Source organism: Melanotaenia boesemani, chromosome 5 (genome assembly GCF_017639745.1).
Source record: "Melanotaenia boesemani isolate fMelBoe1 chromosome 5, fMelBoe1.pri, whole genome shotgun sequence".
NCBI lineage: Eukaryota > Metazoa > Chordata > Actinopteri > Atheriniformes > Melanotaeniidae > Melanotaenia > Melanotaenia boesemani.
Genome location: NC_055686.1, coordinates 8,359,538 through 8,372,988, shown reverse-complemented (window position 1 = coordinate 8,372,988; position 13,451 = coordinate 8,359,538). Strand labels below are relative to the sequence as shown.

The following is a 13,451-nucleotide window of genomic DNA, read 5'->3' as shown; positions in this document are numbered from 1 at the left end:
TTAAAACAGGTTTTTAACCAGGAAGTAACTCGGGCCCATCAGTTATACTAGCTATAAGCTAAATGCTAAATGTACAGAAGCTAATGCTGCTACCGGATAACGTTTGTTATAAGTTTGTTATAACTTAAAACACAGAATATTTTTTTGTTATCTATAAAAGTCAAGTCACCTTTATTGTCAGTTCTGCAGCATGTAGAGGGACCAACAGAGAAACATAATAAACCATATGTTCGTAATTTCTGCTTGCATTAATATGTAGTAACATTTCCTCCATTTAATGTCTCCTGAAATATGTCATTGCTACGGTGACAGTAACGCGTTACTCCTTGTTATGTGGTTGCATGTCTGGTCTTGGAGTGCCATCTAGTGGCGACTTGTGGGCTCATTCTTCATTTTATATTCCGCCTTTGGAACATCAATGCAGCTTATTTACATGACAGTGTAGCGCTGTAATTTCATTACAATATGGCTGTTTTTATATTGACGTAAATATGTTAATTTGTATTTATGTTTCTTTAAATGCTTTTTATCCTTTTAGAATCTACACCATAATCTCTGTAATGCCACCGTTGTATGGTGATTAAAAACCGCTCTATATAGAAGTCAGTCTCTGGATGTGAGTCTCCTTCTGACAGAGGACACAGCAGCATATTCCACCAGTTACCAGACGTGCACCATTTTTTACAAAACAAACAACACAACTACTATCACTTAGTAAATTAAACGTGATAATAAATAGACATGCAAATTACAGTCTGGTGAAAGTTATTAAAGTTGTTGTGTGCTTGTTCCTGAGGGTGTAAAAAGTTCAAGTGTTGATGGGGGCTGTCAGAGTCCAGGGTGTGTCCCCAAAACAACCACTGACCAATAAGAAAAAAGAAGAAAAATTGTCTCATTCATTGACCAGGACTGAAACCAGCTGGTTCACCACAAGTAAACAATGGAGCAACAATAAGTTTATCCAGTCTAATCTCACCATGCAGAAGGGCTTTAAGGGTTGAGGCGAGAGGTGTAGATGTTTTGCAGTGAGGGAAGAGAGGCACCGACAATCTTCTTAGATGCTATCATGATATGTTGGAGGGTCTTCCTGCAGGACGTGGAGCAGGTGCTGTACCACATGGTGATGCTGCTGGTCAGGACGCTCTCCATGGTGCCTCTGTACAAGGTGCACATGATGGGGGCGGGGCTCTAGCTTTCCTCAGGTTGTGGTGACAGTAGAGGTGCTGGTTGGCTTTCTTGGTCAGTGATGTGGTGTTGATGCTCCAGGAGAGGTCCTCTGTAACGTGCACACCCAGGAACTTGGGAAATACTTGGGGATAATACATGTAACGAAGATGTGACGTCAGGGCAGCTGCCATTTTGGTTCCTTAAGTTAAACTCCTTTGTCCTCTTGGCCGCCCCCACAAAGAAATTTCCATATTTTATATTACAGTTTTCTTATTTCCAAAGTAAATTCTCTCTATTAATCCTCAGGCATCCGTTTAATTTACTATCCTCTTAATTAAAAATGGACAGAAATGTCCACTTCTGAAGAACTGACAGATTAATATCTTCTTTGCTTTTTTGGGGGCATGAATGTCTAAAATTCCTTCAGCACTGCTTAAAACTACAAACATTCATAGAATTATACAGTTTTTAACCCTTTAAAATGGCAGCTTGATTACTTAAAGCCACTGTTGTTGTTGTCCTCATGTTTTAGGACAAAAATGTCCCAGTAAGTCACATTAAACCCACATTTTAAATCTAATAGCTGTTACAAAAAGTAATGATGCAGTCTGTGATGTTTGAGTCTCATTTTCTGGATAAAAAGTTAATTAAAACTTTAAACTGGTGAAAAGAGATGTTCTTACAAAGAATCGTGTCATATGCACTCACAGACAAAATGACGGACAGACTGAGGACATAAAAAAATCACCAGAATGAACAAAAATGTTTGTAATGATGAACACGTTTTATTCATGTCAGGGAAAAAATATTTGATCCTGTTGTTTCTTTAATTTTGCTCATTTAAGTAATTCTTTAAGATATTTGTTAATTTTTATCTTCAGATTTATTGTTGTAATAACTTATATATTTTCATTATTGTTGCAGACTGAAGTCTCTTCCATCATAATTTAGCACAATCGTTTAAACTAAATATGTTAACTACAGTTTAAACATATTCGGGTTTTTTTTTTTGTTTTATTTTTCTCTAAATCAAAGAACAAAAGTAAAGACTGATTATAAGTGTATTATGGAGTGCTAGAAAGAGTTTGTCTGAATTTCTATGAACTATTTGTTTTCTTTCTCCAGCTGAACTGAGATATTTTGCTCCTCTGAGCCGGTAGTATCATTCTGCGGCTCCAGCATCGTTCTACAGTGTCACCTCGAGCCCCAGCAGGATGCAACAGACAACACAGTGAAATGGACTCAGCAGAGTGATGTTGTACACATTCGTAAAGATGGAAAAGACATTCCTGGAGAACAAAAGGAGAGGTTTGAAGGACGCACGTCTCTGTTCTCTGAAGGTCTCCATAAAGGAAATCTGTCACTCCAACTTTCCTCTTTAACACTCTCCGACTCTGGAAGATACAACTGCTCCTTTCAGGTCGGCTCAGTGGAGAAGAGTTGTTACATCTGGTCTCAGTGTCGGTGAGTTTCCAAAATATTGTCCAAATATTAAAATGTAAATGTACAACATGTGATCACAGTTTCTACTTTCAGCAAGCAAAGTACTTGGTACAGGTAATAAGCTGTAAGCAGAGTAAAGACGTCCAGGTAAGCTCAGGTTGGAGCATGACAGTGTTAGAGGGCTGTTAGAAAGAGCTGCTGCTGCAGAGGAGATGAGGACAAAACCACACCAGGATAGTCTGGAGGACTCTGTTCAATAACTTGAATTCCTAAAAACTTTGCATCTTCCATTGGTTTGGTTTGCTTTCACACTGCACTTCAGTCAAGTGGATCAAACCACTGGACAACGTCATGCAGTTACAACAAATGTTCACTAGGGGGCGAAATTCCCCCAAACAACCACTGACCAATAAGAAAAAAAGAGGAAAAATTTTGCTCTGACACATTCAGACCCCCTCAGATACTTTGATATTATGGTGGAGATTGGCTGATATGTACTGGGATCCAGTAAAGAAGTGATGCTATCATTGTTACAGTTACATAAAGTTGTAGATGAGGAGAGGAGACATGTCAGATTGACTCTTTTATATGTGACAGTATAAGAGCCAAAATGAAGGCCAACCCAGGGGTGGCTGCATCATCTTTTCAGAAAGTTATATCCATCCTGAAGCAGCTACTGATCTGAATAGAGTAGAATAGAATAATAGAATATCTTTATTGTCACTGCATAACAATATACAATAAAATGAGCATTACTATGGAAACAGTGTCAGGTTATTTAAAAGACACGGTAAAAGACAAAGTTACATGTAAAAAGACAATGTGGGTAAATAAGATTCAGACAGAATAAATAAGGTTAAACCGATGTGCATTAAATAGAAACTAAAACACTGTAAAGCTGTAAAGTAGTGATTTACATCAGCTGCTTTGTCTAATGGCTCACAGGGTTTTGATTAAATCATCTTATTACACAGAACTAACTTATTGCTGCTAGAAACAAACTGAAGTCCTTAACTTTCCAAACTACACAAAACATCACTTTACATGTTTCTGATGAAGCAAGCAGCTGCTCCAGTCAATCTTGACTTTAGATGGTTTTAGGAAACCAAAGTTCTCATCTAAATGTTTGTTTCTTACAGGACGTGTCTGAACGTGATCGTCTCACCTGAGCCAGTTACAGCAGAGGCGGGTCAGGATGTGGTTCTACCATGCTACTTGAAACCTCCGTTGATGTAACATCTCTGACTGTGAGTAGTGGAGATGGAACAAAACTACGTCGCACGTATATCGAAGTTCTGGAGATGATAATAAGGATCAAATCAGAGGTTTTTTAAAGGCGAGAAACTCTCTCTTCCATGATGAAATGATTTTCATGGAAACATTTCCCTCAAACTTAAGTAAAGTAACTGAAGAAGATGCAGGAATTTACAACCTGTTTTGTTCCTAAACTCAACTGTCCGGTGAAAAAAGAAACATCAATCTGAATGTTGGTGAGTACTGATGAACAGATTTAACAAAAAGAAACATGTTTATAAAATGTTTACACTGAAACACATTTTATCCCAATTCAGTTTATATTTTCTTTGTGTGGAGAAACATGTTAACATGTATTTATACATGTATGACCTGAATATTTAGTCCTGTTATTTTCTCTTACAGAGTTGAAGGATGAAGATCTAAACAAGAAAGGTAGATTTTTGTTTGATCTTCAGTAAATCTCATATTTGAGTTCTTCATAGTTTAATGTTGTCAGTGCAACTCGAAGCAAGAAGATTAGAAAATGAAAACTTTTATAAACCATCATGGCTTTTTAATTCGGGCCAGGTCAACAAAATATGTGTTGAGCAACTTTTACCTGCCATGGTTTTATTTCTGGTTGTCTCTTGTTTAAGTTCTGACTTTGTTTTATGTTTTTGGGGGATTGAATGTTTTGTCTTTAATTCAGTTTTCCTTGTCAAGTGTTTGGTTTTGTTTTCTTCTTTCCATAAATCATTTTTTATCTTTAACCGGCAATCAGGAATCAGGATTCTGACTAACCTTCATCTCACTCCAATCGGTAAACAACGTCTCTCAACTGTTAACAGAAAAATAAAGAGTATAATATTTACAGTTTAATATATTTTCTCTCCACCAGCAGGAATCAAGTTTAGTGAGTTACAGGTTAAAAAACTTCCAGTTATATTATTGATTAGATTATAATTACTCTGAGTTAAAGTTTTATTTGTATATTATTGTTGTTTTTATTAACATATCAATTAAAATTAATGTTGTCTTTTTCTTCTGTTTTCTAATATTTTTTCTCTGTTTTGCAGGACTTGTCATTGGTCTTTCTTGTCGCTGCTGTTCTCATTGTTCTCATTGCTGGTTTAGTATTATTTACGTAAGTCATAATTTCTCTTCTTTCATTTCCAGCAGATTCTTTCCTTCTACACTTTCAGATGAAGTTAAACAGAATTAAATGTGTTCATTAGTTTCTATAGATTAAGTTTTAATAGATCAGTTCAACACAAGAGTCTTTTAACAAGAAGTGATAATAGTAAGATTTGTTGTAGTAGCAGAAAAACAAACAAAATAAGTGTTAAATGACACCAACGTACAATAAATGAACCAAGTTACATGTTTATAGATCAGTCTTGTAAATCAGTAATTCAGAGTCATTGTTAAAGAAAAGAGTCAGAAACATGAAATTAATCTTGTATTAATGACGAATGTTTAACTGGAAAAATCTGATAGTTTTCATTTAGTAAAATGTAAAATAATCACAGAACACAAAACTTTGTTTTCACACTCGGACACAAATTCAAAGATCTAATCACTAATCAATCAATAATCTGACCCACGACTGTGAGAGTGACGGCTTGTTGACACAGAGAAGGAACCTTCATCTCTCTGTCATTGTTGGTTTTAACATATAAAAGAGTAAAAAGGAAATAAAATGTGCGTCATGTTGTTTACATGCAGTGTAATTAGTGAACAGCAAACCTGCTCTGGTTTAATCTTCTGAAAATCCCTAATTATAATTTACTGATAACGACCACTTCAGCTCTTTTAGAAAAAACTCATTCTGTGTTAAAATAGGATCAAATCTACACATCACTCAGCTGAACGCAGGTTTCTGAGATTAACATGAACAACTTGATCTGCTGTGGCTACATCTTTCTAGACAGGAAGTAGTTTTTTCTTCTTCTGGTGTGTGTCAGACTGATCTGGACCAGACTCACATTTTATTCTCCTTTTATTCTGCTGTTCAGTCTAATGTTTTCAACAACTAAAGCTGACACACACACACTTATTTTATAAAACACATCCTTATGGTGTTTATTTACATAAAAGTCTCTGTCCACATCGAGACAAGAAACACTGAAACTCCACCAGAACACCAACCAGAAGATGGAGATTTGGCTCCATCTCTTGAAGCCATGATGGCCAATCAGATGAGAAATAAAAAGAAATATTTCTGTTAAATCTGGTTTTGTGAGCTTTTGTTCTTCAGTATATTACAGTGCTAGCATGATTACAGCCAGCACCATCTTTGCTACGGTCTGCTGTTGCCATGTGAACAAGGACACAGTGGAGGTGGACGCTCTGACTCTGAAGCAGAGATGTTGGTTATTCTGTCACACTTAAACACACAGATGGATCATGTGAAAATCTTCACCATGGACGGTGTTTTCTGAAAAGTTTGTTTGCAGTTTAGCAAAACTGTGTTTACATGTGGACGAAAGATGCAAATGCAGAAAAATAATCCTGCAAACGTGGACGAGGCCTTAGAGAAGAACTGAACCATCATGTCTTTGTGTTTGTTGTTTACTGCAGGGACACGTTTGGAACGATACAGACATGAAGATGATCCAGATGAACATATTGACCTGGAAGAAGACAAGATCGTGGTAATATTTGGGCATATCTCTGTTTTTTTTCTCTACTACCAAAAATAAATAAATAAATACATAAATAAATTGAAAGAAACAGGATTTTAATGTATGATTTGTTTTCTTTTTGATAAAATGGATCTGGAATCTGATTAAAATATTCTCCTGATAGAAGAACTTCTCTAATCTCAGAATAGTGATTCATTGAGTAATAAGGTGCAGCTTAATGGGCTGGATAAGTTTTTTTTTTACACAGAACCAGCTGAAAAGCTGATGTTCAGATGGAGCTTCCTCCTCTCTGTAATGAAATCAGTAGTGGACCCTCCTGGCTCAAACTAACATTAACATGAGCTCTGAGACTGTATTAAACACTTTTCTGAGGACTTCACGTCTACAATGAGTAATGTCCAGAATCCAGGGACTGATAGTGATGCAGACAAAGATCTCCCCAGATGTTGTGAAGCAGCTACACAGAGTACTCCACTGAGTACAACAGAGACGGAGTAATACAACCTTTGATGCTGTAGTTCTGTTTGCAGTATAGTAAAGAAAGTTTTTAGTAACATATGTTATTTTACCGAGCTGTTACGCTACATCCTGAATTAATATTAGACCAGAGATCCCATCCTCCACATTAGATTTTTTCCTTTTTCAGCCTGGTTTTCCTTTTTCTTTGCTCAAAAAGTAAAACTATAAATTAATTTAAAACTGATAGTTTAACACTTTTTTAATCAAACTGCATAAAAACATTGCAATTTTCATTTAAAGAAACATCTATTTTGTGTTGTGTTACAGATTTAGAAGTGGGACAAGACAGACAGGAGGACAACAAAGTGAAACCAGATGACATCGAATAAACATCTGGATTTTTTTTTTCTGTACTCATCCACTTAATGCAAAGACGTTTTTTTTCTCTCTTTTAGGGGGTAGATTTGAGCTCAGATAAAAACAGAGAAAGAAAGAAAAAAAAAGAACCAGGCCAGTTCAGAGACTTTATCATTTCAGTGTGACTTCACCCTCATCTTTAAGAGAGATAGAGAAACTCATTTCAGACATCTTGTTCTTTTTGTTTCCACCAACAACTCTTCAGCTCAGGTTAGAACAAGAACTTAGAACCTAGATAGATATTTTATCACCCGCCTTCTTTCATCGATTAGCAATAATCGGTAGCAAAACTAAATTCTCTGATAAAAATAGTAAAAGCTGGAGAGACTCAATCAATCCAAAGCTGCTGGTCCAGATGCCATCAGTCCAGACTTCTAAAGACCTGTGCCAGTCAGCTGTTTCCAGTTCCTCAGAACCTCTTTTATACTCCTGTGGAAGACCTCCAGTCTTGTTCCAGTCCCCAGTAAACTGTCCCCATCTGCACTGAAGGACGACCCACCTATTACCCTCATGCTCCATGAGATAAAGTGATGAAGATCTTGGTCTTGGCTGTTATGTGGCGTGTGAGATCTGGACCCCCTACAGTGGAGATCCTCAATCCTGGTCCTCAAAGGCTGGTGTCCTGCAAGTTTTAGATGTTTCCCTGCTGCAACACACCTGATTCTGATTCAGACTCTTGAAGAGCTTTTACCAATTTATTAGACCACCCTGCAGCCTTTATTACTGAGTAGGATTGGAGCCTCCTGTAGGGGGTGTGCATATATATATATATATACAGTCATGGACAAAATTGTTGGTACCCTTCGGTTAATGAAAGAAAATATCACAATGGTCACAGAAATAACTTGAATCTCAGAAAAGTAATAATAAATAAAAATTCTATGAAATTTAACCAATGAAAGTCAGACATTGCTTTTCAACCATGTTTCAACAGAATTATTTAAAAAAATAAACTCATGAAACAGGCCTGGACAAAAATGATGGTACCCCTACAAAAGACTGAAAATAATGTGACCAAAGGGACATGTTAATCCAAGGTGTGTCCACTAATTAGCATTACAGGTGTCTACGATCTTGTAACCAGTCAATGGGCCTATATATAAGCTACAGGTAGTCACTGTGCTGTTTGGTGACATGGTGTGTACCACACTCAATATGGACCAGAGGAAGCAAAGGAAAGAGTTGTCTCAGGAGATTAGAAAGAAAATTATAGATAAGCATGTTAAAGGTAAAGGCTATAAGACCATCTCCAAGCAGCTTGATGTTCCTGTGACTACAGTTGCACATATTATTCAGAAATGTAAGATCAATGGGACTGTAGCCAACCTCCCTGGACGTGGCCGCAGGAGGAAAACTGATGACAAATCAAACAGACGGATAATACGAACGGTAACAAAAGAGCCCAGAAAAACTTTAAAGAGAATAAAGGTCAACTTCAAGCTCAAGGAACATCAGTGTCAGATCGCACCATCCGTCGTCGTTTGAGCCAAAGTGGACTTAATGGGAGACGACCAAGGAGGACACCATTGTTGAAAAACAAATCATAAAAAAGCCAAACTACATGTTGACAAGCCACAAAGCTTCTGGGAGAATGTCCTATGGACAGATGAGACAAAAATGGAACTTTTTGCCAAGGCTCATCAGCTCTATGTTTACAGATGGAAAAATGAAGCATATGAAGAAAAGAACACCGTCCCTACTTTGAAACATGGAGGAGGCTCTGTTATGTTCTGGGGCTGCTTTGCTGCATCTGGCACAGGGTGTCTTGAATCTGTGCCGGTACAATGAAATCTCAAGACTATCAAGAGATTCTAGAGAGAAATGTGCTGGCCAGTGTCAGAAAGCTTGGTCTCAGTCGCAGGTTATGGGTCTTGCAACAGGACAATGACCCAAAACACAGCTAAAATCACCCAAGAATGGCTAAGAACGAAACATTGGACTATTCTAAAGTGGCCTTCTATGAGCCCTGACCTAAATCGTATTGAGCATCTTTGGGAGGAGCTGAAACATGCCGTCTGGAAAAGGCTTCCTTCAAACCTGAGACAACTGGAGCAGTTTGCTTATGAGGAGTGGACCAAAATACCTGCTGAGAGGTGCAGAAGTCTCACTGACAGTTACAGGAATTGTTTGATTGCAGTGATTGCCTCAAAAGGTTGTGCAACAAAATACTAAGTTAAGGGTACCATCATTTTTGTCCAGGCCTGTTTCATGAGTTTATTTTTTTAAATAATTCTGTTGAAACATGGTTGAAAAGCAGTGCCTGATTTTCATTGGTTAAATTTCATAGAATTTTTATTTATTATTACTTTTGTCAGATTCAAGTTATTTCTGTGACCATTGTGATATTTTCTTTCATTAACCGAAGGGTACCAACAATTTTGTCCATGACTGTATATATATATATATATATATATATATATATATATATACACACACACACAGTGTGTAAAGTGATTCTCTAACAGAGTTTTGTACAAAATGAAAATGTTTAGTCTTATCTAGAAACATTTGTTTTAGGTGGCCATGTCTTCTATACTGATTCCTGAAACCATCACCTGTTGAGATTGATTTATTGTACAGAATCTAAAAACACAATTGTATATTATCTAAACTTTTCTGTTTTTCTTTCCAGTTTCTTTTAAATGTGTCCCCAGTGTCACATTCTTAATGTGTTCATGTTTTTGCAACTGCAGTTAAATGAAGAATATTAATAATTGATCATTTGATTTAATCACATCAAGAGTGAAAGAAAAACGCAATTAAACTCTTTTTATATCTAAATGAATAAATTTACATTAACTGCATCTGGTCTAAAGTATTTTATATTTTAGGATGAAAACTTTTACATTGAAAATGATGAAAATGATGAAGTTCAGTGAGGTGTTGAAGTTTTTTAACATCAGTGATGAAGATGCTGCTGTAAGTGCTGGAAACCAGCAGGTGTCGCTGTGCTGCTGCATCTGAAGCTTCCAGCTTTTTATCAACACAGTAAACCTTCCTTCAAACGTCACTGCAGGTTTGTTCATCCATAAAACCACAGTTTTACCATAATCCAGCAGCTGTAACTGGTCACACCTCAACACATCATGTCCCTCTGAGTGAGGATGTGAGTTTCATCTTTGCTCCCTACAAGTGCAGTTAGTGACCTGCAGACATGATAATGTAAGCAACTTAAAGTGTAATTTACTCTGAGGAACCATAAAGTAAACTAGTGAAATGAAAATGATTAAATTTTCTGCCGTCAGTGGTGCATTAACACTGATGTTACAGTTTTCCTCAGTTGCTTTGGTGCATTTCTCTCATCACTATTTACATTTGCACAACAGTTAGTTCAACCTCCACAACATTTAGTTATTTGTGCACATCATAGTAGCAGTTTCTCATTCCTTCCAACAAACTGCAAATGCTTTTGGACATGCATCACTTGCTTTCATACAACTCTCTGCTGTTTTATTACATTATCATTTGTTAATGTGATGTCAGTCAAAATGAACTATACTTGTGAATGCTAAATAGTCATTTCATATGAAATTAATAGTCCTCATTTCATTGTTTGAGTCATTACATACAGAAATGTTAAACTAGTTGTCAAAATCTGTCAAGTAAATTTTATAACTATTTGTAAATATTTCTTTTCCTGAAAATGTCTCTTATATTGAATAATTTCTCAGTGGAAGTTATACGACCAGCGTCCACATACAAATGGCTGTCCAACATGGATGCAGGATGCAATGAGATCACAGCGGAGTCCTGCAGAGATTCATCGCTTGAGGAGATACTTTCCTTACTGCAGTGCAAGGGATGATATCCAATATGGCGGCAATGAAAATATGTGACCAGACAGACAAGAACGCCTTGATGCACAGAAGTGATTTAGCATGTTCAGTAACATAGAGTAATATGTACTGTATTTACATATAATGTACTGTACATGTACTATTGCGGCATACCAACTTTAACCTTAAAATGCAGCGACAGTTTAATACTTGAGGTTTTATCAAAGACGCGTCACACTAAAGTACACATGTCACAATGCTTTATTGTTTTACATTCGTATCTCGATCTCAGGAAGCATACACTACTTTATTTAATGTGCTTCAGGATGCATAAGGTTGTATTAAAATAATGCATTTAACTGATGTTAATGTTATACAATGACAGTGACTATGATAATGATGGTAACAGTAACAGTGATGGTAACGGTGACGGTTAATAGAAAGTTTCAGCTCAAGCTCACCCTGTCTCCATGCTCCAGGTCCCAAACCAACACAGGTGAGTGCACTCATTAATAACCTCAACACACCCAAAGTGCCTCCCACAGTGCCACCCACAACCACCGGCGGTGTCACTGCGCAAGTGCACACATACTTCAAGTGGGAAAGAAATAACTCGACATATGGCTCCTACATTCCGGCCCCAAATTATTTCACCAAATAATTTCACCACCACCATTACCTTGTAGGAGACATACATTAATCAAAAATCAAAGAGTCATCACCAATAGCACTCTGAAACAGGCTCTACCAAAAACAATATAATAGACGAATCAGTTCCTGTAAACAAACAACAAAGATACAGGTCAGGGTTCATGTTTTATAGGAAACACATTCATAGAATCTTCATTGTCCATCCGCTTCCTGTAAAAGAGAAATTTTAGTAATTGGTCTATCCAAGTAGCTGGTTTTGGTCTTAATCTGCACGTTACATACAAGACCATTTTTGTCCATAACAGTGTCCACGATTTTTCCTGTAATCCAAGAATTGCGAGGAGCCTTATTATCCACTAGAATCACAAGGTCTCCTGCAACAAAGTTCCTTTTAACGCCGTTCCACTTTTGACGCTCTTCATCTTAGATCAGGAAGATATTCCATCACCCATCGCTCCTAAAACAGATTAGACATGTACTGGACTTGTTTCCAACAACGACGAGTGCAGACATCATCTTTTTTAATTACTCCTTGTGACAACAATGGCTGCAACCTCTGCTTTTGTCGTCCAGTTTGTCATTCTCCTTAGATGCCCAACCGGAATTTGAGTTCATGTCTTCGGCTGCATCCAACTCCTCCACCAAATCTTTGATGGCAAAGGGATTCTGGTCTATGATGGTGCTGACGATGCTGGTACATATGGATCTGAAAAGAGTCTGATTCTTTGTCTTGGCTCCTGTTCTGCAGAACGGCTTGATGAACATGAGGTTCTGATCTGCAGTGAGCTGTGCGGAACCCACAGCTTCCAGTTCGGTCATGTAAACGTTGAGGATGTGTAGCTGCAACCCGATGGGTGCCTCAGCGCTGCTCTGCAGGAGATGGAAACTCAGCAGCCCCAGAAACCTGCTGACAGCACTGTTCTCCCAGTCTTTCCTCTCCGGCATCACAAATGTGTGTCTGAACATGAAGCAAACCAGCTGGAAGAATTTGTCCATTTGCAGCCTGTCAATGTCAGTCCACTCTCTCTTGAAAGTGTGCAGGAAGCTTTTCAGGTAGAGCAGCTGTCTAACGATTCCATGGAAGCTGTGGATCAGAGTGGAGATCTGGTTTAACCATTTCTCCTGGAGCTGTGGTTTGTCCTGCTTCCACGAGCAGTAGAAAAGACCTCTCCACAACCTCAGCAGTTCATCAAATGTGAATTCACCTGCTTCTGCTTCTGAATTCACACAGATGTACTTCCAAAGTTTCTTTATTGCTCTGGTCCTGACAGACTGCTTGTTGGTAGCTAATCTCTGAGCCAGCTGGACCTCTGGCCCCTGAACTGACACCATCTCATCAGTTTCACATAGAGTCCTTTTCTTCTTCCTCCTCCTCTTCCTTTTCTTGAACTTGTCCTCTATCGTTCTGACTGGAGTCAGAGTCAGAGTGGGTCTGCTGGTTCTTTTTTGTTCACGGATGTGGAGATTTGAGGATGGATCTCCGCTCCTAAATCTTGTGTAGAATCAGTGTGTCCCTGATCCAGGTTCTCATTGTTACCCTTTGCTTTCTCTGAGACAAAATCCATGAAGCTTTTGTTCTCCTTTGTTAAACCAATTTGTTCTTCCTGTAAAGTTTCTGGGAAATCTACTTTTAACTGCTGTTCCCGTTCCCAAAGCT

The 13,451-nt window shown here is 37.8% G+C and overlaps 2 protein-coding genes and 1 long non-coding RNA gene across 3 annotated transcripts in view; 1 reads left to right on the top strand and 2 right to left on the bottom strand.

Moving 5' to 3' along the window:
• Positions 1 to 6,466, top strand: part of LOC121640165 (myelin-oligodendrocyte glycoprotein-like) — a 123,208-nt gene extending 116,742 nt beyond the window's left edge. The window contains exons 6-8 of the mRNA XM_041985862.1: positions 4,645 to 4,666; positions 4,923 to 4,990; positions 6,427 to 6,466. Coding sequence (XP_041841796.1) covers positions 4,645 to 4,666; positions 4,923 to 4,980 — 80 coding nt within the window. The 3' untranslated portion in view covers positions 4,981 to 4,990; positions 6,427 to 6,466. The remainder of the gene's footprint in view (positions 1 to 4,644; positions 4,667 to 4,922; positions 4,991 to 6,426) is intronic.
• The window catches only part of LOC121640220, a 56,689-nt gene extending 48,571 nt beyond the window's left edge, over positions 1 to 8,118 (bottom strand). Inside the window, exon 1 of the long non-coding RNA XR_006010405.1 lies at positions 8,072 to 8,118. This is a non-coding gene — a long non-coding RNA (uncharacterized LOC121640220). The remainder of the gene's footprint in view (positions 1 to 8,071) is intronic.
• Positions 8,119 to 12,319: 4,201 nt separating this feature from the next.
• LOC121640332 (ribosomal RNA processing protein 1 homolog A-like) lies at positions 12,320 to 13,199 on the bottom strand. The gene has a single exon (XM_041986044.1). The coding sequence runs from the start codon at positions 13,124 to 13,126 to the stop codon at positions 12,320 to 12,322; it is 807 nt and encodes a 268-aa protein (XP_041841978.1). The 5' UTR covers positions 13,127 to 13,199.
• Between the last annotated feature and the right edge of the window lie 252 nt (positions 13,200 to 13,451).

What these genes read in the sequence shown, in the direction of transcription:
- LOC121640332 (XM_041986044.1), bottom strand. Translation starts at nt 13,126, where the DNA reads ATGGTGTCAGTTCAGGGGCCAGAGGTCCAGCTGGCTCAGAGATTAGCT.